The sequence below is a fragment of the Elaeis guineensis genome, chromosome 6 (genome assembly GCF_000442705.2).
Source record: "Elaeis guineensis isolate ETL-2024a chromosome 6, EG11, whole genome shotgun sequence".
Lineage (NCBI taxonomy): Eukaryota > Viridiplantae > Streptophyta > Magnoliopsida > Arecales > Arecaceae > Elaeis > Elaeis guineensis.
Genome location: NC_025998.2, coordinates 127,350,584 through 127,377,921, shown reverse-complemented (window position 1 = coordinate 127,377,921; position 27,338 = coordinate 127,350,584). Strand labels below are relative to the sequence as shown.

General features: G+C 36.3%; 1 protein-coding gene across 1 annotated transcript; it reads left to right on the top strand.

Annotated features, from left to right (window-relative positions):
- Positions 1-2,476: 2,476 nt before the first annotated feature.
- On the top strand, positions 2,477-27,278 carry LOC105046640 (sister chromatid cohesion protein SCC2). The gene is given in 30 exon segments (XM_019851389.3): positions 2,477-2,912; positions 3,044-3,153; positions 4,304-4,440; positions 4,513-4,621; positions 4,703-4,953; positions 9,711-9,818; positions 9,987-10,098; positions 10,763-10,859; positions 10,978-11,164; positions 11,240-11,671; positions 11,741-12,267; positions 12,355-12,562; positions 12,647-12,697; positions 12,798-12,956; positions 13,037-13,204; positions 17,936-18,235; positions 18,324-18,476; positions 19,619-19,788; positions 21,771-21,879; positions 24,033-24,194; positions 24,276-24,380; positions 24,455-24,688; positions 24,864-24,997; positions 25,085-25,351; positions 25,429-25,723; positions 26,063-26,155; positions 26,267-26,392; positions 26,805-27,003; positions 27,006-27,032; positions 27,035-27,278. Coding segments are annotated over 30 exon segments (5,313 nt in total). The 5' UTR covers positions 2,477-2,676; the 3' UTR covers positions 27,082-27,278.
- The last annotated feature ends 60 nt before the right edge of the window (positions 27,279-27,338 follow it).

The following is a 27,338-nucleotide window of genomic DNA, read 5'->3' as shown; positions in this document are numbered from 1 at the left end:
ATGTTATTCTCTAAGCTCTAATTTCTATCCCAAAAACTCTGCTAAAATTTTCGTTCGAGCACTCCATTCTTGTTGAGGCAGAGAACTGACTTGAGTATCGGAGGATCTTACCGGAGCAACCCCAACTCCGGTTTAGACTTCTTTTGCAGGTCCCGGCGGCGATCGCGACTCCCTCGACTCCAGCTTCTCCGACGCAGACGGATTTTTGCACCAACAATATTGAATTATAAAAAACTATTGCATGTACACTATATACTGAACAAATTTTTATACATATATACTATATGCTCAATATTTTATCATCATCAAAAAGAAAAAAATTGTTGTCCCCGAGAATGATTTTGATGATCACAAAATATTAGAGAATATTTCGATACTAATATTCTTTCAAGTATGGTAAAGAATATTTTTGCAGAAGAAAAAGATTGTTTGGAGATTCTAAATTTAATTGAAGATCATTTGAGTCAAGAAAAATTGAGTTTGGAGAGCTTTGGTATAAGAAAAATCACTTTGAAGAAGTCGAGCTGGCTCTGTCAGAAACCAAATCGGCTCAAGGTGGATCTAAACCAGCTCTCTCAAGATGACAGAAAGGCCATTTTTTGGTTTTGCGAGCTAAGCTAGCTCGAAACTGGAGCCGAGCCAGCTCTCTCAGGTCGGTAAAAAGTTAATTTCTTAGAAATGCAAGCCAAGCTAGCTCGAGGACAAATCCGAGCTGGCTCTCTCAGAAAAATAGAACATCAATTTTTAGAAAAAGTTATTGAGCCAGCTCAAAGAGTGATCCAAGCCAGCTCTCTCAGTCGAACAAAATGTTAAAATCTTAAAAAGTGCTGTTCAAGCTGACTCGAGATTAATCCGAGCTGACTCGATGATGTCTGACAGCCTCAATGGATAGTTTTTCAGACACTATTTTTCGATCAGAAAAAACTCCCAATGACTATTTTCCATCTCCAACGATCACAAATAGCTAGTTTCAAATCCAAATCTCTCAAAAGTTGGAGGGAATCATTAAGAAATAAAAGGAAAGTCAAGGAAAGAGAGAAAAAGAACTGTTAATCTGAAAAAAAAAATCTGTATTTAAAGCTAATCAAGAGTGTCCACCAACTTCCAACTACATTCTTTTTGATTTTTTAGAATATTAAAGAAGAGGGACAAAGAGCGTTGATTGCTGGCATTCAAGTTTCCAACCACTGAGCTTCAACAACAACAATCCAACCTTCCTCAAGGGTTTCTTTTGTTGTTCTGTTTTCCATTTCTAATTTGTTGTAACAATTTCAACTGGGGCTGAAACTAAGGGATGGATTGAATCCAGCCTTTGAATTGGATTGTGAGCTTTAGGTTAAGGCTTATGAAGGTTATGGGTGGTGCTTCTAATTTAAAACCATCTGGGTTTATGGATAGTAAGTCTGATAAAACTATCCAACTATAATCTTGAGAAAATTATAATGAAATTCTCAAAAGAATAGCTTAGGAGTAGACGTAGGTACTAGGAGAGTATCGAACAATTATAAAATCTCTATATCTTTGTGTGTGTAGCTTTTCTCTTTTCTGTGCTTACTTATTTAGCTCACTGCATCACTTCCTAAGTTTTGAATTGGTTAACTGTGCACATATTTGTTTTAAGTTTTAAAAACCCAATTCACCCATCTTTCTTGGATTGTCTGGCTGGGCAACAACGATCCATTTAGGATTAAGGATGATGTGGGTAGAGGTGATAAGATCACCATATTTGATTGTACCATGGTGATTTTACGTGGCGGTGATTTTAAATCACCTCCACTCTTCAAATCAATGTCTAATGCAGTGATAGAAAATTCGCTTTTGAGGACGGATATCCAACATCACTCTATCAAGATGATCTTATATTAAAATATGTCAACCAATATACCTTCACAATTGAGAGACTTCTGGGAAAAAGGAATCATTTTTTTTGCCGCGATATTTTTTTGCGCACATATGGGATGGGTAGTTGAGGTGTCTTTTCTACGGAAGAGAAAGAATGTGTGCAGATACTTGGGGGCATCATCTAAGAGAAAAAAATCTTCTATTCTCCCGTCGTATTGATTAGAAAGAAAAAAAATCTATTTTGATTCTATTTTAAATTTTTCTCTATTTGGATTCCCAATTCCAACTCTCAAATAAATTTTCAGAGATATTTTTGATATTTTATAATTGATGATCTGAAATTTTTATAATATATTAAATTTATATTATAATAAATTAAATAAAATAATTTTAAATTATATAAATTAAATTATTTTAAAATTTAAATCATCAGTCATCTTAGATCACCGTGCAGTCCAGATCGGATCACCAGAGGCCCCTCAAAGGGTAAAGTCGTCCGCCCTGCAGAAGAAGCGATCCTCAATCCGTAAATAACGCGAACATCGATGGCAGTCCGGGAGAAGACCATCGGCCTCGGCAGTCCGCTGCTATAAATGCCACCTCGCCGCCCGGCGGAGCCCTTTCTTCGGAAAGGCGAAAACATCCTTTGCCGCGCCACTCCCCCGTTCGTATAGAATTCCCCTCCTCTTCCCCCCAACCTAGGGCTCCCCACCGCGCCCAAACCCTAATTTCCCCCAAATCTATACTAACCTTTCGATCTTAGGCCCTGAATTCCGACACGATGATTTCCGGCGCGACCTAGTTTCGACTGGACCGCTCCGGCTGCTCCTATCCATGGAGTTCCACCATGCCGTCAGGTACGAGAAGGCGTGCCGACTCTCGAACACCACACACTCCGAGATTGCCCCCTCGCTGTCCCTGCCCTCGCTTCCGGTGTGCTTCGGCTCCGCCGATCAGAAGCTCGGGCTCTTCGACGAGCCCGTCGGCGCTCCGGCCACTGACCGGCCGGAGGTCCTCACCCACGCCAGTGCGATCGCGGAAGTCCTCCGGAACTGTGATGTTAGCTATCTGTAAGTTTTCTGCTGAGATTGCCTTGTAGTTACGACTCGTTTGGGCAAAAGATGAATTTTTTATTTAGCTTATGCTAATCTAGACTTGTATCAGTGCTTGCTTTCATATCTAATATGAAGTTTTATTGTAGAAATCTAAAAGAAAATGCTCGGACTGTTCCTCACAACCCGGGGGAATATTCGAGGTTCTACCGGGAAGTCCTTAAGTACAACCCCGAGGCATTCGAGTACTCTGTTCGAGGTAAATTGTTGTCAGTTTGTTGATATCTGATCTTATAATAGTCAATGCGTGCTAATATTATAGCTCCTGATTGATGTCAGTAAATTGTTTGGTTCTGAAAGACACTGGGCCTGCATTAATTTTCAGACGAAGAAGCTAGGGTTCATGGTCTGGTTTGGGGTCTTATTTGCTCTTGAATAATGTTTCAGTTTTTCTTTTTATTCAGGGGCTGGAAGAAGCAATTTTAAAAGAAATAGATGTGAGTTCTTGAAATTCAAATGTATTGCAACCATGATAAGAATATAATGCTTGAATGTCAAATGCATAACCCTTTTGGTTGAATATAGCAACTGGACGAGACCAAAAATTGTGAAATTGAAATACACACGGATGTTAGGCTTGAGGAATCCACCTTGAATATTTGGATTGTTGTGGAATCCATCGCTAGAAAACTATGCCCATTTCAATTCCCCAAATTTGCTCAATAAAGCTCATGATAAGTGTTTTGAACTAAACTTTGAAGGTTGCTGTGAAATTTCAATCTTCCACCGTATCTAATGGTATCAATGTGATGTCATATATATATTTTTTTTTAGAGTATAATTAAAATGCGAACTCTAAGAAAAATGTGACTTCCCAAATAAAATCCATGACTGAATTCTTTTGGAAATAATGTAGAACCTTTGGTTATGTATTAGGAGGTTTGAATAACAGAAGCTTCATAGCGTCACTGCATCCTCCAAATTCTGTACCATGCTTCATGGATATTCTTACTTGTTAGCATGTAAATACATTTACGACTTGTCTTGGTTGATGTCTTGAAACCTTGTCTTTGCTTCGCCAAAAAGTGAGCTTACGGAAAGTTAATGTGTTTTTTTGTGCTTGTGTGGTGTTTAGCTTTAAGGTATTTCTGATGTGTTGAATATTCAAGTTATGTATCTTTTGCATAGTTGGTGATGTTAATTTTTTTTCCATAGAATGTTTAGATATATTACAGTTTATAACCTGTTAATTATTATAACCTCATACGTCTAGATTTAGTTGTTTATCTTGCTTAAGAATATCTATTAGCTATTTCTATTTTTAAGCAAAGTATACATTTTAATACTTTGAAGTTTGGACTTTATTGCAACTCTTGCTTATGTTTAATTCTGCTGTTTAAGTTTCTCAGGTTCTCTTCAGGAGCAGAGTTGTCATAATCAAGTGTTAGAACAGAAACCTTTGGTACAGAATCAACTCAATATTGTTCAAGTACAAAGGGAGCATTATAGTGCGATTAACAACCATTCCGACAAGAATGCAGTTCATGTGAGTTTATTTATATTATATGTTGGATATCTTATTTTGTAACTTCGTTGGCTTTAATCTCCACCATGATAGGAATTGCAGGAGATACCGACTCCTGCTGGTTCAAGAAAACCAAGAATTAAAAAGAAAGAAGGTGATTCTGCTCCTTCATCATCAGGGCCAGATCTCCCTGACCATCAAGGTTTGTTGTGTTCTCTTTGATTGCTGTTGTTACTCTTCGCCAATCTTGTGTTGGTATAACATTTATGAACCTCAAATTTAGATATCATCTCAACCTTCTGTGAGATGGTGGAAGACTTCTGTGGGAGAGCAGAAGTTCCTGATGATATGGAAGGAGCAGAGGGACCAGCTCTTCCTTTGGCCGATGTTAAGTTGCTTGTAAATGAAATGTCATCTTCTCGTTCTAAGAAAGTCTTGCATTTGATTCCTCTTGATATTCTTGTGAGACTTGTAGATGTTCTAGATCGTCAGATTCAGTGTGCTCAAGGTTTGTCAATTGATGGGAATGAAAACGTAAGTATCATTTGCAATATACAAGTCTCATTTTATTCGTGGAGCATTTTTTTTCCCATTTTTTCCAAGGAAAACTCTCTTTGCTCTCAGCAGTTGCTTAATGATTGTTGCTTGCAGCTCATATTAATATGCAGATGCATATACTTCATAAATCTGAGATCTTATTCATATATTACATGTATAAGCTTGTTCTAGTTAGCAACATTCTTTAACTCACTTCCTCCTTTTCTTCACTTCTTCTATTTTTTTAAGTTTTATTTAAAATCTTTTCACGTGTATTTTAATATTTTTCTTTTGTTGTAAGGAGTTGTGGTTACAAAGAATTGTTTTTGTTAGAAAAACTTAAAAGTTTATATTGGAGTTATGCTTCAGTTATGCGAAATCAATGACTAAAATATTTATTGTAATGAAGCAGATTTTGCTATTAAAAACCTGAATAAGCTTTTTGCTCTGAATAAGGGGATGCAAATTGAAAAAGCACTGCATAAAAATCAACAAAGAGCATGAATGAAATGGATAAGAGAATGGACACTCGGTTCAACCATTCATAACTCACACATCAAACAATAGTAACAGTAAAAAGCATATAAATAGATATAGGCTTTATCATTATGAGAAAATATTTTAAAAGAAAACTAATATGAAATTATGAACCCCTAAATGGGAAGAAGAAAAGTATTTGTTTGTTGATGAAGAAATCTCTGTTGCTTTTTGCATCCCATTTCTCAATCTGTTTTAATTCATGATATTATTGAAATTCTTTAACTTGGTTTGATGGATATAATATAAATCATCTCTTTCCTAATTAAGTTGCTGGCTTCTTGCTCAAGTCTAGATATGCCATCCATCCAATTAACTATTAGGTTGTTGGCAGGATTATTAGTTCACCAAATCAAAATATATTCCTAAAGAAGTTCTTAGTTTTCTCCTTCAAATAAAACAAAATAAACATTATCTAAATTTCTCCAGATTATCAAATGATGGGTTGTTAGATATATATTTTGTCCGAATTGTTTTAATCATACTTGTCTTTTCTTATATGGATGAATATTGGATGTTTGCAATGGACTGGAGATCAGGTTGGTCAAAAAAACTAAACAGAATGGATTGAACAAAACTTGATAGGGAAACAAATAGCAGAATGTATTGTAACAGACACTTGAAAGTGCATGAATGTAGATATATGTGCGTATGTATGTATGGGGGGCATTGAGGTAGAAAATTTAGATTTGGATTTTTTTTTTTTTTTTTTTTTTTTTTTTTTTTTTTTATGGGTGGGTGAGGGGGCATGGCCCAGTTTGGGCTCCGCCATTGCATTTTAGGTAATGTATCTTTTTTTTTTTCCTTTTTTTAAAAAGCTCTCTTTCAAATCTCTCTCTCTCTCTCTCTCTCTGTTTCTTAATTTCTTTCTTTCTTTCTTTCTTTTTTTTGTGTGTGTGCGTGCTCTCTTTCAAACTCTATGCATAACCTCACTCTCCTTTTGACTCATTCCTTTTCCCCAAACTGTCTTCACAGTTGCCACTATCTCCACCTCTCACACCATCCCACAATGCCACCTACATCTTCCCACGGATAACAATAATCTCCTCTTAATCCTATGTTCCTGCTTGTTTTTCCTCCCTCCCACTTATCTACTTTCTGATGCTCTTTTTGTTAGATCACTTATCATATTATGCAAAATAATAACATAACCATGAAGCTTGACTTAGAGGTTCACTTGATGGATCCTCATTTGCCAAGTATTCCAAATTTAGGCTATCTTTAATGTTATTCTAAGGTATTCTACAGTACTTTAGATCTCCCTTCCTTCTTATGTATCCTTCAATAAAAATCAGGTACCTCTCTTTACTAGAATCCCCTTTTATATTTGTTTCACATGCCTATACCAACTTAATGGGAAATAAATCAATTAAATATTACTTCATTAATTCCTTATTGCTTTGTTTGTTTATACATAGGTTCCTTCTTTATCTATTTTTCTTTCTATTCCTACATAAATAATTATATTTATTAAACTTTTTTTTCCTTTTATACTTGATTTCTTAGACAGGCCAGATATGGATCCAATATAATGCTATAACCACCTAGAGTTGTTTTGGGCCATCGCTGTCATAGAGCTATAAATTTATATCTTAAATCATGACTACAAGAACTGCAAATCCCTCCTATTTATATGGTTTTCAGTTTTTGGTGATTTATGATCATTTTCTTTATTGATAGACCCCTCATGTTTACCTAGCAGATTTGCAACAATTAAAAGGACTGTTTATGCAGCCATCTTGTTGTATCAGGTTATAGGATCATAAATTTTATTTGTTATTGCGGCTGCATGGATTGGAATATAAAAGTAATAAATGGGGATTGGCATCTAATTTATCTCATTTCTCTTGCATATTTTTGTGAATATGCTGTCCAGCTTTAGTAAGGTTCCTTTATTATACATTTTCAATAAATTTATGAGATAAAACAACTTTAGGTGTCTCTATCATGAAACCACATTAGCTCTAGAAAATCCATATTGTAAATCACATGCTTAGTTGAGGGCCCTTCTTTGTGCAGAATCACATTGGATGTGAGAAGATCATTGATTAGGAGTTAGGACTTTTCTGCTTGTGTTTTAGTTGTAGTATCTATGTGCGTGTTAGATGCCTACCCCATATAGTATATAACCAGTCATGTCTATGCATAATCAGTCCTACATATAAAATCTATGCTTGTGTTTCATTCTCATAGACACTTATCATATGTATCAATTCAATTTGGTTCCCAAAAGCCTTATAAAGTATAGATCACCCAATTAGTACTACATTTATAACGAATACCTAAATCCTCTGTTTGGTATGAAGGATGGATTGCAGAAAGGATGGATAGGAGAGGAAGGATGGATGGGAGAGAGGATGGATGGATCTTCTATTCATCCTTCCATGTGTTTGGTGAAACATAGAAAGATGGATGGGAGTGATTCCCTCTATCTGATATAGGAGGAATGAAAAGAAGGATGGATAATATTTGTATGACATTTTTGTTAAACTATCCTTTAATCAACGAGTGAACAAGTGTTAAGAGTTTTGTTAAAAAAGTAATGGGGGATAATTTTGTCAGCATAGAAATCCAACTCTCACATGTCCATCCATCCTTTCTTGTATCATCTCAATTTGAGATGATGCAAATTGATGGGCCGGATTGAGCCGGATTGATGGGCAATCCTTCCTTTTCATCCATCCTTAATTTTTTTTTGAACCAAATGATGGATGGGGCCATCCATCCTTCCAACCCATTCATCCTCTCTCTCATGACCCCAACCAAACATAGGGAAAGAGAGAAAAGGAATTAATAAAGACGAAAACTAGGATTGTGCAAAAATGGGAGGATGATGCATTTGAAATAAGTGTTTGTTAAGCACACTTAATGCCCAGCCATCTATAGAGGGAATGAGTATGTGTATGTTCATACATGTATGTCTACATGCATGTATTTAACTATATATAGATAGACATTTTGTATAAGTTTAATGCATGTCCTCATAAAGATGCATAAAGCATATGATGTGCAACCACTATTTTGGTTACTTCCCATCATCAATAAGGGATATATATATATAAAAACATTTGTCAATTTGCTAAAATCAGAATTAGAAGAGCAAGAAGATGGAGCCTACAAGATGATGTTGTCTTGCAGTTGTTGATATTGGGTATCTTAGAGGACAAACTGGCACATGCGATGCACGTGGTTGGTCTATAGTTACCTGAAGTGGAGTGTGTTTGGGTCAAGGTTCTGCATATTGGACTGCATCAGTCCATATCAGGCTTGCTGTACTGCACTTGCGGGGAGTTAGTACATTATAGGGGCTTGATATGGCTTGATATGGTAATGTACCAATATATTGTATGGGTGTTGTTCCTTCTTAGCACCTTTACCATGTGCTGAAAAAGGTATTGGAGTGTACTATTTTGGTAAGGTACCGGTACAAAGACTTGGTACCGAGATGTAACATGCAGGTGTAGGGAACCAATTCTTTCAGAAAGACTTCAGAATAGGAAGCTTTTAGAATGAAAGTGTGGTAGTGATTTTACTTGGAGGTTAGCATGTGTGACATCTTGGGTAGAAGTTTCCTGCTACGAAGGAGTAGCTGAATATGGAAACACTTGATGGATCTAGTATTTCTGTTGCATGTTCTTGATTGAGATAGGGAACACTTGAGAGATGATCCAGATGTGGATTTGGAGATCAGTAGTCATGCTTTGTATTTCATTCCACCCATGGCCATGTAATGTCACTTGTAGCCTCAGTTGTAGTATGATTGATATGTAACAAAGGTGTCATGCAGATGATGTCATTTTTTCATGATGTCATACTGTTGATGAAAGTGAAATCGGCCATTTGAGTTATAGAAGTATGCAAGAAGTTTTTCTTGGCAAGGAACTATTTTCTTTCTTGTTGAAATCATTGTAAGTCTTATTGTTGTAGTTTATATCACATGCTGACTCAAAGTGAGTGGCTGTAATTGTTTGTTTGTTGAATCACAACAAACATCTGTTTTGTTAGGTCCTTCAGTTCTCCAAAATTTTGTCAGTTTGTTGAAAGAGGGATATTGATGCTCTTGACACTTCTAGTGTTGCCTTTCACCATTGATATGCTGTTGAAATCCACTGTCTCAGTTCTTTGTCCCTCTATGTTATGGCTCTGATTTTGTGCTTGATAATTTTAGCTGAATATATGGTTTTTATTCTCTCTCTGATGCATCTGTGCTGTTCCAGCCAGATATAGATGCAGAACAATTGGTCCTATGTGCTCTGGAGTCCACTCATGCAGCTCTAGCAATTATGACTCATCAAGATATGCCAAAGCAGCTATACAAAGAAGAAGTTCGTGCTTACCCTTTGATTTCTCTGTTCTTTGGTTTATTAGATGAGTGGGATGTTCCTGCATTTAAGTCTGCTATTTATTCTTGCATTTAGATGATGATGGCTGGATGAAATTAATGAGTAGTTTGGGATGCATATCTGATTCTGATTTGTGTTTTGACATATCAGATTATTGAACGAATAATTGATTTCTTGAGGCATCAAATCATGGACAGCATGGCTGCATTTAATCCATCGTTCCGTAACCTTCAAAAACCAAATGAAAACGGTGCACTTGATGGTAAATTCCCATGATATTGAATCCTTATATTTACATATTTGTTTGTTTTCTTGATGCTAACCTTTTTTTTTTAAAAATAGATGATGCATGGTTATGATCTACTTACAGATAATAGAATTGTGTTTTCATCAGGGCTTCAAAACAGGCCTGATGTGATGTGGAGTTTCAAGCAAACAGCTTGAACCCAAGTTTTTGAGGGACCGTGGCACAGGGTTTGCAAGTTAGCATAAGTGCCATTCTGTATCAAAACAAAAAGAAAAGGACCTAATAACTCTTTACTTAATTTTTTTTATTAAAAAAAAAATATTTCATAGGTGCCATGCCAACCTGTGCCATGGGGCAGTACTGGCCAACATCATACATGCTGGCTGGCACTTGAAACAATGCTTGATGATAATGGGATCTTAACTTTGTTTCATAGTTTCTGTATCAAGCTGTCTGCTTCAATTTAAATGGTTATGTTACCTGTTTTGTGGCCCATTTGAAAGCTTCTCATCCTTTGCAAAGTGCAGCGAACATGTATGACTGGATTATGCTAGTGCCATGTACATCTCCAATTGCCTACCAAGGCTAGAAGTAGTTTGAAAGAGTTTTCTTTTCTATTTAAATATGGAAACTTTGCTTTTACTTTGCTGGTATCTGATGTAAGTTTATTTTAATTAAGGTGATGAGAATGAACTTGACGATATCGATAACAGTTCAGTAGGCAAAAGGCGGCGTAATATTCGGAGTGTTAGTTTGAAGAAATCTGTGGGGAACAAGTACAATTTTCACTTTCCTGATTATTTGTCACTTTATTTTACTTCATGTGCATGTTTTGGTTATATCAAATATACAATCAGGTATGTCACGCACAGTTGCATATCTTTTTCATGTCAGGATTCCAGCAGCAGTTTATTCAGTGGTTCAGAAACTTTGCTCAATTTTAGCATTTCTTAAGGATCTTCTTTCAGTAGTACGCCTATCAGATAGTTGCATTCTACAGTTAGTCAAAACAAGCTTTTCAACTTTCTTGGTGGATAATATACAGCTCTTGCAATTAAAGTCGATAAACTTGATCTGTGGGGTAATATCTATTCTGACATCATTTTGTTAGCATCTTTATGATTTTATTGCTTACCATAATTGCTCCTGAGTACAGGTATTTGCTTCATACCCACAACATAGGAGCTTCTTGATAGATGAAACACTTCAGCTTCTACGGAAGTTGCAATGTTCCAAGCGTGCCCTCAGAGCCTACCATCTACCAGATGAGGAGCAGAAGCAGATTCAGATGATAACAGCCTTGTTGATTCAGTTGGTACAGTTCAGTGCAAACCTCCCTGAAAGCTTGAAGACAACATCAAATTGGAATAACATTGTAGATTCCTCAATTGATGCGAGTTACCCAACAAAATGTCATGAAACTGCAACAGAGGCATGTTGCCTTTTCTGGACTAGTGTTCTTCAGCGTTTTACTAATGCTAAAGCGCAGGATGTCTCCGAGTCGAAGGTGATTTTAGAAAACCTTGTTATGGATCTGCTGACAACCTTGAACTTGCCTGAATATCCTGCTTCAGCTTCGATACTTGAGGTGATGATTCTTGGTCACAGTGTAACAGAGTCCACAATTATTATTCTGCTAATGTTGTGATGTATGCAGGTTCTTTGTGTATTGCTGCTTCAGAATGCTGGGTTGAAATCTAAAGATATTGCGGCACGGTGCATGGCTATTGACCTTTTAGGAATGATTGCAGCAAGACTGAAACATGATGCTGTCATTTGCAGCAGCAATAGGTTTTGGATCTTAGAAGAATTGGTTGATGGAAAAAGTGATGTTCCCAATGATATGAAGGATGTATGTTCTGTTTGTCTAAATGGGAGAGGTGTGAACATTGTTTGTCATGTTTGTCAAAGATGCTTTCATGCAGATTGCATGGGAGTCTCTGGACAAGAAATTTTACTCCGGGATTGGTCTTGTCATATCTGTCTTTGCAAAAAGCAGCTGCTTGTTTTACAATCACACTGCAAGTTACCGAGCAAAGACAATGGTAAAAGAAAAACACGTACTGCAAGCAACGCTCCTGGAGATTCTGACTCGACTACCGGGCTGGAAGTTGTTCAACAAATTCTTTTGAATTATCTTCAGGAAACTGGTCCACAAGATGATGCAAATTTGTTTTCTCGCTGGTTTGTTATCTTGACATTTTTTTCTTTAATCTTAAAATTTTGATTTATTAAAAAATTACTGTCATTTAATTGGAGAACCATGTGTAGGTTCTATCTTTGCTTGTGGTACAAGGATGATCCTCTTGCTCAGGAAAGGATGAATTACTATCTTGCTAGATTGAAATCGAAGGAGATTTTGCGGGATTCTGGGCATACTTTATTGTTGTCAAGAGATTGGGCTAAAAAGATATGCTTAGCATTGGGTCAAAACAATTCCTTTTCTAGAGGATTTGATAAAATTCTTTCTCTTCTTTTGGTAAATATTTTGCTGTTTCCTATGTCCTTCTAATTTCTGGAGGTAACTTCTACGTTAAGTGTTAAAAGAAATTATCATTGTCAGGCAAGCTTGAGGGAGAATTCTCCAGTATTGAGAGCGAAGGCCTTACGCGCAGTGAGCATTCATTTTCCTTCGTAGAGCATATAATTCTGATCCTAATTTCTCTATCATGCATGGTTGATATTTCCATTCCCCCTCCCACTCCCATGTTTAGGTCAGTGCCATAGTTGAAGCCGATCCTGAGGTTCTTTGTGATAAGCGTGTCCAATGTGCTGTTGAAGGAAGGTTTTGTGACTCCGCAATCTCTGTTCGTGAAGCTGCTCTAGAACTTGTGGGCAGGCATATTGCCTCTCATCCTGACGTTGGTTTGAAGGTGGGTTAAATTATACTGATGCATTCTTGTGCTTCTATATGTATTTTCTCTAAAAGTTGAATGCTATTTCTGTTTGACAGTACTTTGAAAAGGTTGCTGAACGGATAAAGGATATGGGAGTGAGTGTACGCAAACGTGCCATTAAAATTATTCGTGATTTATGTACTTCTAATTCTAACTTTTCAGAAGCAACACGTGCTTTTATTGAGATCATCTCTCGTGTTAGTGATGAAGAATCTAGCATACAGGTAAGTTGATTATCATCGTAAATTGAATTTAGCATAATATTTCAATAGTAGATTACATACATGATCCTTTTAATAAAACTTGATGGAAGAATTGGAATTTTGGGCCATATTAATAGTCCCAGACTCCCAGTTTTCCCTCACATCTGATAAAGAGAGTCTGTTGACATGTTTTGTTTTATTCTTCTTGTTGAGCTGATCCAGAGAATTATCTGTATTTTTCCAAAATTCCCTATATAAAGTAAATATTTTACTTTATTATTTCAATTGTATATTTTATCTTTCTAGTCTTTCTGGTAGCTAAGGCATAATTTGGTTTTGTTTGCATACTGTTTGTGCTCCATGCTAGCTATGCTGGATTATATTAAATTATGGTTTCTTGAGGGCCTGTTTGACTTTATTTAGAGAGGTTTGCATGAGGGAGCTGCTAGTTAGGTTTTATAGAGAATTATGAGTTTCTGATGATAGTAGGGCTGTTCAAGTGGTTTAATAGGTTCTTGCCTTTTTCTCTGGTTGATGGTGGATATTTTTATCAAAAGAAAGAAGTGCAACAAAGAAACTCAACTAGAAAATAAAGAGATGGCCGATTGGAGCTCACAAGGAATATCAGCGCATAAATGGAAAGATGTTAAAAATCTGTATTAGTTGTTGAAACTTGAAACCACATGTAGGATCCCTATTTCTGGTGAAGAAGTCCACTGCTTTGTCTATTCATTATTCCAATTTCATATATTCAAAAGGATGCACAAGGAGTGCAATGTTGTGGTTATGGGCTATGATCTATCTGATGATCATCAGATGATTTCTATCATGTAGATCAACTTGAAGTAGTTAAGTGAATATTTGTTTGCTGTTTTTGATATGTTGCTGACACTAAACTGAAGATCTCATTTCTAATGAAATCTACCAGCTGTTTTTCCTAGTGTGGCATTGGGTTGAGATTGGGTTGGATTTGGGGTTGGTTGAGTCGGGATAGCAATAGATGAAATCTTGACCTGACCTACCCTGTCCACACATGGTCCACCTCATGGCCTGACCTGGCCTTGCCTGTCTAAATGGTAACTGTATGGACCTACTTTTAATTGACACAACTTAACCTGGTCGACCCAACCTTGCTACTCTTGGTCACTCAATTCAGTGATGGGCTGAAAAGGAGATGAAAAACCCTTGAAACCCTTGAGGTCCAGTAGCTTGGTGGATGTTCAAGTCTAGTCAGCAATCTTAAGTATAGGTAAGAGTCATGTGACAAGTGAAGGTAGGTAAGAGTCATGGTTTTCTATTTGAAGCCTTAGAAATTTCATTTGTCAGGTCTAAGAGACAAAAGTGATGGCAAACCGGGCTACAGCCTAGTGGTTGTGCTCCTCCAAATGTCGGAGTTTCTTTGTTTGAATCTTAATAAGCATTTCCTCAAGTGTTAATCATTTCTTTGAAATGATTGGAAGTGCTGGCACCTTTATTTTCATTAAAGGGAAGAAAGAGAGAGAGAGAGAAGCTAGGAAGCATAGATATTGGTTTGCGGTATGGGTACTTATGGTATGGGCACGTCGATACGGCAAAAATTAAAAAAATCACGACATGGATATGGTTAGATATTTTATATTTTTATTAATATTTTAATATATAATATTCTAATATTAATAAAAATATATGAAAAAACTGAATCATATATATAATATTTGAATATTAATAAAATTAAGTTTTCAAATTTCAATTAAATTTATAAGTATCATCACACAAAACAAACAAACACTTGCAATTAATGAAAAGAGAAAAACTAGCAGTCTAAATAAGTACAAAAAATCAAAATAGTAAGCTTTGATAATCAAGTGATAATAGTTTCAGCTGTTTCATTCTTTGTATATCAGCAAAAAGATTCTTCTCCACATCTGGTCATCAAGGGACAAACTTGCAATCTCAAGAATGCAGAGATAGGAGTTCCGGTGCCGCACCGGAAACATACCCGATGCTGGTACATGCCTGAAATAGGAGTACCGGTGCTTCATAGGAGAGAAGCACCAATGTTGAATAACTTGTTATGCCATTTGACATCGTAAAGATGCATTAAGGAGAAATTGCTCTGTTGCTCTCCTTGTCTTTGTGGATTCAAGGGTCTGATGACTCTGATCTATCAAAAGTAGGTTGGATCAAATTTTTTTTACTTTCAACCATGTATTTGCTAGGTTGATTGCTATCAAACACCCTCACGTTCATATAATATCAAATTAAACTTCATCAGTGGCTTGACAATGATGTGGTTGAAAATTCTGCAAATTTGCTACTTCTGAATAGGATAACTATGTTTTTGTGTTGAGTGATTATAGGAAGCAAGTGAAGTTATTGAGAGCACTTAGCAACTGTGGATAAGTAACTGTATGCATACCTAATGTTTTAGGGAAGAACGAACTGGAAATTAAAATGGGCTGCTGTAGGTTTTAGGTTTGCTTTTCCCAAAAATTGGTAGATTTAGCTCGTTGAGCTCCATGTCAAAGTCCAATCATATGGAATATTATTTTTATCCAGCTTAGGTATTATTCTTTGTTGAGTAAGTTGCAAAAGTTGCGAACTTGTGGAGAGGAGGAAGGGAAAAACCATGTTTTGCCATTGTGAGTTCTTGGTTATCAATGGGGGATTTTTAGGAATGTCTTGCTAAGTTAGCTAAGGTTGATGCTTCTAGAAGTTCTGGCATCATGTCTTGGAACATATAAAAATCTGCTATGATTGAGGCATTTATTTAACTTGTGTATCAAGGCAAGGAAGAAGTTGCTTCATCCTCTTTTCATTTTCGCCTTGGAAATATGGGGAGCCACTTCTGAATAATCCAGTTAACTATTTAGCAGACCTCTTGCACTTTTATAAGGTTCTCACTTGCCTCTGTGAGAAGTTTGCACATACCATTGAATGTCATATGGAACTAGCAACTAAAGGGTAATTTAGTCATCTTATCACATGCATTAGACAGCATATAAACATGCCAGTCATGAATTTTATTAATGCATGCATTTGAATGACCTAATATTTCTTCTGGCACTTTCATTGCAAGTGAAGAAGGCTAGAGCGGCCTTCTTTTTTAAGGGTTGAGCAGGGTCCTTCCATATTCTGAGCTACCTCTCTTTCGAACTCAAATATGAACCAAAATGTAAGGTCAGAAGGATTTCTGCATCCCCTTTCTTTTTTGAAACAGTGTGTGTGAAAGAGAGTGAGAGAGAGAGAGACTGAAGCTTTTATGCTGCATCTCTTATTTTACCTGTCACCTTTTCACCCATGGAAAGCAGGAAGCAAGAAATTGTGCTGATCTGTTCTATCTCAAACTAAGTTGTTGTGTTTCTTATTCTCAGCTATGATGTCTTATATGTGGATATAAACAGACAAGTTTTGTTTCAGATCCTACGGTGATTTGAACTTAATCATGATAAGAATTGTTGGAAGCCTGGAAGTTATGTGGAGATTTCAGTCAACCTGACTGTACACGTGATAAGGAGGAAAAGGAATATAAATATAAGAAAATATAAAAAAGAGATTGTTGTAGAAATGCTTTTTTTAGTGTGCCAAATGTGATGCTGATTATACCCTGATATGCTAATATATTTTTCCAAGGTTCATGGACCAACTGTATTGCAAGATGAGGAGGATTGCCTGGGAAGATTAACAGACAGGACGGTAATTCTATGGTCTTGAGTCTTTAGATATTGGGTTTTTAGGTCTGGTCATCAGGTCGTGGGCTTAGTTACTGGAAGCAGGTGGGGTGGGTAAGCAGAATTCAGCCTCTTAAAAATGTCTAAGAACAGAATGCTGAGGAAGCGGATGCGCAAATGAGTTTCCAAGGAGATTTGGAAGCACATCTGCTGCACTAAATATAATATTCCTGCTACTAAGATCTGAGGCATATAGACTGTAGGATACTAGGAACCATGTACGGCTACTTATTGTGAATTCATTTGTCAAATAAAAAGGTTATTCCATGCTTGGATCTGACCAGAATTGAGCTTAAACTCTAGGATACTATGTACCATGTACAGCTACCAAGGTCTTGGGCTTATATAGACTCTAGGTATGATTTAATGTTTTAGATCTGGAGCTGGTTTTCAATTCTAATGGAGCTTAAACCATCTAGTTCTACCCAATAATTAGTCAATTACCATTTGCTTAATACTGTTTAGAGCTCTATGCCTCCCTTGTGTTTGGGGTTGAGATGTAGCTCTCAAGTACACAGTTTTTGCTTGGGAGGTGGGTCTGAGATCATGCTGGATGCAAATGAAGTCTGATTACTTTCACTTATCTTGGGTCAATTTTCTGTGTTTAGTTTTAGAATTTATACTCTATAACCTTCGTATATAGGGTTGCAGACTTGTCTAGTCGGGCTTTTTTTTTTTTGGCTTGGACTTGGCTTGGGGCCCTGCTCGCTCCCACTCATTAAAGAGGCAGATCTGCTTCAATTTTATGAAAGCAAATAGATCTGGTTGGCATCACGCCTGCTTGATGAGCTAGACTTTTAGGCTGTCTGCTTGGTTTAGATCCAGCATGTCTGAAACAAGCCAGGCATCATATCAATTATATGGAGTAACAATATTGGTCTAGTTAACTGAATGATGGATGATGCACTATGCCTTGCTGATGCATTGATTCTCACATTTGCCAATAGTTCCCCACTCCCTCTTTAATTTGTTTTTATTATCATTACATGTACTTGATAATTCATTTCACTATATATTTGTGCGTGCTATTGATTATTGACAGGACCTAGTATGCAAGACATTTTACGAGTTCTGGTTTGAAGAACCGTCTGGAAGTCAGAAACACTTAGTAGCTGATGGCAGCTCTGTACCTATGGAAGTGGCAAAAAAGACTGAGCAGATTGTTGATATGTTGAGGAAGATGCCTAATCATCATCTTCTTGTCACAATTGTAAAGCGTAACTTAGCACTTGATTTTCTTCCACAATCAGCTAAAGCTACTGGGATTAATGCGTTTTCTCTGGCATCTGTACGTAAACGTTGTGAATTGATATGCAAACGTTTATTGGAAAGAATCTTGCAGGTAGAGGTTCCTGGCCAGATTAGAAGTCAAATTCTTCCTATATATACTGCATCAGTTTATTCATTTCTAACATCCTGCATATTTTCAGGTAGAAGAGGGAACAAATGATGAAACAGAGGTTCGTGCCCTTCCATATGTGCTTGCTTTGCATGCATTTTGTGTTGTAGATCCAACCCTCTGCGCACCAGCTACAGACCCATCTCAGTTTGTTGTGACTCTGCAACCATACCTAAAGAACCAGGTAATTACAGTTGTTTTGGTTGATCTTCTTGGGGTCAATCAATGTGAATATCACAGAGGTTTAGTGGCATCCAGTTTTAGATTTTATTATGACTCTGAGAGCCCTGAAAGCAGTTTATTGTGATTACCAACATTATATAATTAAAATGCTCATGAATGTTTGTTAAGTGTCCATTGAATATCGTTATGAATTTATAATTTGAATGACACATCTTCATACCAGCAGCACTTTTTTCTGACCTCAAACTTTATGCTGCTCTTGGTGCCTATGTTTGGCAATATAGCATTCCGCAGTTTTTAATGCTTTTTAAGGGGCCATGAATGATTAGTTAGAAGTCATGAATGATTATATTAACTAAGCACCTGATATATAAGTTCTACAGGTTGAGAGAATAACATTCTCAAGTAAAAACTGCAAGGGAACTGAGAGGTTATCATTTGAAACATTGATGAGGCAGATTAGGAGAAATAAGAGGAAGGGGCCTAGAAGGGTGGACAAAAACAATGTGAGACAAAAATAAGGAGGTAGTTGGAAGAGGACTAAGAAGAAAACTTATGGAGGAGGATTGGGTGTCCAAGCAGTTTAATTAGCTTCTTTTCTCATCCATTTGGGAGGGAGGATGAATGAGAGGACATAATTAATGAAACATGCTGCAGAAGCAAGTAGGTTTAGGAGATTAGCATGGAGAGGTGCAGAAAGGAAGATAGCAGAAGAATAGGCAAAGATTCTCCAAAGGGATTTCAAGTTGTGCCACCTCAACAAAGCCTGATTTTTTTTTTTTCCTGGATTTGGAGCTTGCAACAACTGACGCTGAGATTTACATCGTGACAATGCACCCATGTTCTTGTAGTTCATTATATATTTGATAAAAAATTGCATTACAAAATTTTATTAAGTTGTTTTGGATTCCATAATGTTCCATAATCACGAACAACAGAAAGAAAAGTATCAATAATCATGCATAATTCGAATGTGCATGCATGCTTATTTTCTTAACTGCATTTTCTATTATTGTAATGGATGTTTAACGTCATGATATTCTTTCAGTAATACAAATGTTTACAATCACTTGAGGAGAAAATGAATACTGATTAACTTTATCTGCACTGAAATTTCAGTTAACCCCTTATCCTCATGTGTAGGTGGATAATAAATCAATTGCTCAGTTGCTTGAGAGTATAATATTTGTGATTGATGCTGTACTTCCATTGCTCCGAAAGCCGACGCAAAGTGTTATTGAGGAACTTGAACAGGATCTGAAACACATGATTGTTCGTCATTCATTCCTGACGGTCGTGCATGCTTGTATCAAGTATCTTATCTTCCTCACGATCTTCTGTTTGAATTTCCAAATTTGTTAATGGTAGTTTGCTTTTCACCTAGATCTTTCTATTTTTTTTTTCTCTATCTCTCATACCTGGGATATGAGTGTTGTTTATGTAAAATTTGAAACCACCATTGGCATGGAAACTGCCAACTATCTTTGGTTTTCTAAGCTTTCACACAAATTGAAACACAAAACTACCTGTGTCCATGATATTCATTTACTGCAGATTAGGTCAAGTTCAGTAGTGGTGCAACTTATGTCTGATTTTCTCTTTTGCAGTAATTTATTATTAGATATGGTTGTATATTGAGACATCTGTTTATCCTTCAGATGCCAATTTGCTTAATAGTTATAAACGTTTATATCTTACTGACTGATTGTTTGGATAACTGATAAGTTCATTTGGATTGATTTGATTATGGCATCTTGAAAAAGGAACTGATGTATGCAGCAATATATTTGCATAGCTTTAGTCAGCATGTGTAGCTATGTCATGGAAAACTATACAAGCTGAAGGTTCCCCCATGTCAATAGTTCATAAAGTTTTTTCTCTGCGTTGTTGACTTTGTTGATCAGTTCTGAGCCCATTTTGGTTGCTTCATGTTCGATGATGGTATAACTTTTTCATTGTTCAGTTTTCCTGTCTAACGTTGAGAGTCCAAAGTATGTGGTGCTAGGCTATCATTTGCATATGGCATAATGCTTTATGACAGCATTGCAGTTATCAATATGTGTCCTTTGGGTTGATTGCTTGACCATTGCTGTTTTAGATGTTATATCTGTCTGGTTATTTATTTTATGCTGCTTGTTGATATTAATTTTTGGATTGCTCAATTTACATACACCAGCTGTCCGATCTAGCTATGGTTAATAAGACGTATGAGACAAGCATGCATTTTGGAGTATAATCTGATAAAATAGACCATGGAGTTCGACTGGCAAACTTTATAAATATCTATAATTGCAAGCTACGAGGAATTGTGACCGTAGTCCCTAAAATTTCTCTATAAGACTAAAATTTCTTCATAGGTATAAGAATTGTACCCTTGAAACTGCATCCAAAATTTTTAAAAAATGTTGGATAAAAAAAAATCTTTATTAAATAGTTTGCCTTTGAAGTTCTCCTTTAATTTTCAGAACTTCTTTATCTTAAAAGAACAACCAACTCCGCTACACTTTTTGAGCCTGAAAACCATTATTTTTAGAAGTATGAAAATGTGGCTACCATATATGTAACCTTATATACATCTAAACTTGTTTCAGTTATTAAAAACCTTTCAATCATTTGTTTTGTGGATTCATTTAACTTCTTTTTGTGTCTGTGGTTTATAATCTGGCAACTCTGGTCCTGACATATCTTTTCATAATTCAATGAAGGAGCAAGAGTTGATAATGGGGAAGCTTGGGTTTGTAAGAAATATAGGTTGGGCACAATAGTTGTATTTTGATGACAGGTACAGCATGAAACCCATTTTGTCATTGAGATGGATCAATTCACAGCTTTTTATAATAAAAAAACAGCCTTTGAGATTGTATGGTCTTGAATTTGAAATAGTAGTTGTCTAATTTGATATTTTTTACATGATAAATGATATGCAAATTCGATATTAGTCATACATGCAGACTCAGGGTTTTGACTTAATTATACTCATCAGGATCCAAGCATGCAAATATCAAAATAAGCTGATATGTTTTTTCTTCTTATTTTTTCTTTTTTGTTCTTGGTACTTAAATGTGTACATTTACCATTCCTCAAGTTGCTTTCTTGATAATTTTGCTAGTTTGGTTTTTTGTGGTCCTCTATGGATAGTTGCTCATGTGATTATGTTGTTGCGTCATTACATCAGATTTTTTTTTTTTAAATTCTTAGTCTTTATGCATGCTTTTGCCCTCTCTCCTGTTCTCATTAAATACTGCCTCTGGGCTGTTAATTGCTATTGACAGCTGATCTTTCTATTGTCATGCAGGTGCCTTTGTTCACTTTGTAAAATAGCTGGCAAAGGAACAGGTTTAGTTGAGCATCTGATTCAGATTTTTTCCAAACATCTGCAAGGTCCAAATTTTGATAATAAACAGGTAGCCATCTTTACTTTGCCTGTATATTGCGAAGTAGGGATGCTTCCTATTGCATGTTAAATAGGGTTTCCATTACTTGTCTCTTTGGGTCTTACCCTCTTAATGCCATTCTTGCGGCATTGCTGGACAGACATGATTTTCGCCAGTAACAGAATCATATTGTTGGTTGGGATCTTGATGGTACATGTACTGCATCTGCTTGCATATCTAAAGTTTTACCTTGTCTTCTAAATAAGATTGCATTGTTATATCTTTTCATTTGTTTTGATCTCTTTCTCTCTCTAATTTGTTTGGCAGGTCATGATGGTTCCAGTGACATCATTGTGTAATTTTTTTTAGGAAAGATGCTCATTAAAATTGTAAAATGCCATGGTAGTGAAGATAACAATAATCAAGGATCTTAATTTTAGTCAAGGTTTGTCGTATTGTACCAAACTGGATGGTATGGGTCATAGCATAGTGGTTTGGTACCGGTATGCGGTGCCACGGGGGGTGTGTACTAACACTCGGTATGCTGAACTAGCCCCATACAGGCACAATAATAAGTTGGCACCACTATGGGGCTTGGTATCGAGATGGTGAACCTTGATATTAGTAGTTCTTTTCATTGCTTTATGGAATAGGAGATGCATCATGCATCTACTACAAATTCATGCATGTATGATCGTACTATTAATTTGGATGTATTTTTTTTTGGTGGAATATGTCCTTGAAAAATCACTGTACCGCTTGTACACTGTGTATAGTTTTTATTCTTAGATGCTATTATGATGTGCAATAGTTTTTGAGACCCCTATCCCTCTTTCTTCTAAAAGGAAAGAATTTTGTGATTTTACTTACAGATAGTTGCAATCATGTGAGACTACAGACATTATTTTGTAACATCTGTTAGTGAATATGCTGCAAAATGACAGCGCATAAGAAGTATGTCTTTTAGGGGTAGTTGATCAATGTGAATTTGAATTTACAATCAAGACTTTTATGTCCAATAACTATGTTTTCTAGTGTTCTATGTTAATTACTGTTTTCTAAGTGTGCCTTGCCTATTTTGTAGGTTCGGAAGCAGCAAAAGATACAAGGTCTCTAATTATTTGTGATATAGTTAATATATTCTAGATTCTAGATTCTTTCCTTCAAAATTAGGACCTCTCAGTCGGAGGAATCCAGGAAAATTATAAAAGAATGTTTGTCTATATTGGCATTACCATGTCAATACTTGTTTGATATCAGTGCCCTATCCTGGTAGAAAATCCCAACTAACATCCCTTGCATTATAGACTTAATCAGGCAGCCATTCGTTAATGTGTATCTGTGATGTTTTGATCTCCTTTTTAGTCAACATATGTTCATCTTAGTTACTGGTTTAATACATTCAACAGATATTTTGTAATTTTATTGACTTAAAGTTTCCTGATTTTTCTTTATTATTATATGTACTTATATATTTTGTCATCTGGTGTGACTCATATTTGGTCCATGTGCTGTGGACAAAGTGCATGTACTCAACAATAAAAGTTTTCTGGCCTTGTCATGCACAAGGCCTGCTGCTAGAATTTGTTGGTTGGTATCTTACATCTCTGTGGAAGCCACATTAAGTAATTACCACAGTTGCTTGATATTATTGCTATTTGTCATGCGTAAAGCTATCATATCTCATACATGTTAAAATCAACTTGCAGATGATATCATTCTAGCAGCAAATCATTATTTAAGTGCTTTTGCTTTTTACAGTTGTTTGATGCTAAGCTATTTAATACTTTCATGATTCAGAGCTTATGGAAGAAGATTCTTTTGTCATTTACCATTTTTTGTGCATGTCTAGTTTTTCAAATGAGTAGCATGGCTGATTTAGATAAGTGTTCTTTGATATTTACTTTTCGAGATAATTAGATCTTTAGTTCTTGTTTTTCTTTAAAACTAATTGGAACTTTAATCATTTAAGAAATCTGGCATGTCCTGTTGGTTTGGCCTTGGCACTCTGCCCATACAACTTGGTTAATATTTGTCCTTAGCTTTTACCCATGGAGTGCAATTTGGTTTCTGCTCTCTCTCTCTCTCTCTCTCTCTCTCTCTCTCTAATCATTGCCAATGTATCTGCAATTTAGTTAATGATTCTATTACCTGACAAAGTGTGATGTCTCTTTAATGTTCAGTTATTGGGGCGTTCTCTTTTTTGTCTTGGGCTTCTCCTTAGGTATGGCAATGAAATAATGGTTACATCTGATAACCAATGTCTTCATATTGTTAAGAGTCTCTCGTTGACGAAAAAATATCTGCTTGCTGAGGACTTTGGCTTGAAGACCCGGGCTTTACAGGTGAACATTTTCCCTCATATTTTATTTATAAAGTTGTAGTTCCGGTCTCAGGCATTGATTTATACTACCTATCTTTTGCAGGCGTTAGGTTATATATTGATTGCTAGGCCTGAGTACATGTTGGAAAAGGATATTGGGAAAATATTAGAGAGCTCACTATCTTCAGGCGCTGATTCTCGACTAAAGGTTCTTGTTTTTTTATTTTTTATTATAGTTATGTATCCCTTTTATCTGTCTGTTAAATCTATCATTTTGAGCAGATGCAAACTTTGCAAAATCTATATGAATATCTTCTGGATGCGGAAAGCCAACTGAGTGCAGACTCTGTCAATAAGACTGCAACCAAATATTCAGAAGACACTGCAAACAAAGTGCCTGAGGCTGCGGGTGCAGGTGACACTAACATCTGTGGGGGAATAGTTCAATTGTATTGGAATAGTATTTTGGAAACATGCTTGGACATGAATGACCAAGTTCGTCAATCTGCACTTAAGGCAAGAACCTACCTTGACTTTCCGACTCTTCTGGTTTTCTCACATAAGAAATCTATTGTATGCTATGTGCTGTTTTTTCTTTTTTTTGGCTGTGCGCCTTGCCCATAGGTTGTCTGTTTCTTTTTCCTGCTGTTTGCTGTTTTTCCATTGGATTTTTTTCTTCTTTTTTGTGCAGATTGTAGAAATTGTACTACGTCAAGGTCTGGTTCATCCAATTACATGTGTTCCATATCTTGTAGCACTAGAAACTGATCCACAGGAGGTGAATTCAAAGTTGGCCCATCTCTTGCTCATGAACATGAATGAAAAGTATGGAAATCTAATTAGATATGTTGCCTATATAATATTTGTATACAATGGCAGAGTATAGGTTAAGTGATATCAGTACTTTTGCAGGTACCCTTCTTTCTTTGAAAGCCGTTTGGGAGATGGCCTCCAGATGTCATATAAGTTTGTCCAATCAATAGCAAGCAACCATAATACAGTATCAGGAAATGCGAGAGGAAAATCTGATGGAAATCCCATAGCATTTGTCAGGCCAGGAATATCTCGAATATACAGGCTTATTCGAGGAAATCGTGTTTCAAGGAACAAATTTATGCACTCAATAGTGCGGAAATTTGAGTCTGCTGCTTGGAATTATTCATCAGTTAGCTTTCTTCTGTAAGTACCCAAATATCACGCTTATGTTAGATTATAATTTAAGCATTTGAATTGAAAATGCTATCTCCTTTTTGTAGATATTGCACGGAAATTCTTGCATTTCTCCCATTTACTTGCCCTGATGAGCCTCTTTACTTGATTTATGATATCAATCGAGTAATACAAGTCAGAGCTGGGTCTCTTGAGGCAAATATGAAAACCTGGAGTTCCTTCTCACAGCAGCGGGGCTCTATGAAGTTCCCTAGTGAAAATCAAAAGGTGGAAGCCGAACCTGGAGTGCATTATTTGTCTGAGCATATCATGACGGTGACTCCTGAAAGTATGTCTAACAATACATGTGGTATTTCAAAAGAAGACCTACAAAAGTTTCAGGTGATAACATTTTCTTTTTCTCCTCGGTCAGATAACAGCTGCATGGATGCTAAGCATGAGTAGATTATTTCTGTTATCTTTTGTAAATTTTGCATCAGTGAAGCAGGATGAGGATCCTCTGTACATTCACTATCCTCTCTTTCCTGTCAATGTCTATTTGTTTCAAATCTTTTGTTCTTATTTTGCTTTAATATTTTCCATATATAATTTGATATTGTTCTGTTTTTAATTGAAGTCATAGATTTTCTATTTAATCATGTAGTGCTGATATTATAATGCCATCTTAGTCTCATTCAAAAATTATTTCTACTGGTTACTGACATTCTGTTTGTTTTTCAGGCTGATTGCCATGATGCAATAGCTCTGCAACTCCTCCTAAAGCTGAAAAGACATTTAAAAATTGTGTACGGTTTAAATGATGCCCGGTGCCAGGTTTGTTTGTTTCTTAACCAAGTAGTCATGGCTTGCCTTTGTTGCTGCAGATCATGCCCATTCAATTATCTCAAACCAGTTAATGAAAATCTCCATTCGTTTCTGCGTTAGGCATTTTCTCTAAAGGAACATCCAAAGCCTGGAGAGACAATATCTAAGCAAAATATTCCGTTCAACATCCATGATGCTCCAATCAATCTGCCTGCTTCTTATCAAGACATGGTTGAAAAATACCAGGTTTGCTATTGAAATTTTAGATTTCTCACATGACTTCTTGTATTGCTGCACTAGATATATAAATCTGACATTTTACACCATGAGGTTTTTTAAAATTTGGGACATTTGATTGTTGTTTTACCTAACTCATTTTAAAAAAATCTGATTTAATTGGACATAAATCTATCAACAATTTGGTCAGTTATCAGTTTCACAATAAACTTGCTTCTGCTTTATTGGCTGATTAGTTATATACCTATATAGTATCACTTGGCTGAGAACAGTCTGTAATTCACATGACCACTTTCTGACCATAGCCCAGTTATTGACTGCCTGCTAGGTTTCAACCTATCATCCTGTTCAGCATTTCTTGTGCCCTTCACAGTGCAAAATTCCAGATTGCACTAATTCATAATATGATATTGTGATGCAGGAATTCAAGAGGTTGCTTAGGGAAGATACTATAGACTATGCAACTTACACAGCTAATATCAAGAGGAAACACCCTACTCCAAGAAGTTCTAGAAGTGGAAAAGCTGCACGTGGTAAAGGTGAAGATGGTGAGGATGAAGATGATGATGATGACAACGACTGGACAGGAGGTTCACGAAGGCTTAACTTTAGCAACCAAAAAACCAATGGTGGCAGGGTTACCAGATTACGATGTAATTAAAACTGATGCAGCATTACTGTACATTATAGGATTATAGTGAGAGAGGAGGGCTGGGGTGGGAAATTGTTCAATAGCATCAATAGCGGTAACAAGGAAGTTTAATTGTAGTTAGGGTCTCATTAAATCGGGGCACTTGTTGGTCGCTGTCCCCTTTTTTAGTTTTTTTTACATGGTGGTAGCAGGACTGTTCAGCTTGTGCTCCAGTTTCAAAGTAATGGAAATCAATTTTTTCCAGTGTTTTTGCACTGTCCATGGATACCGGTGGTATGTTTGCAGCTCTCTTGCTAAACTGAA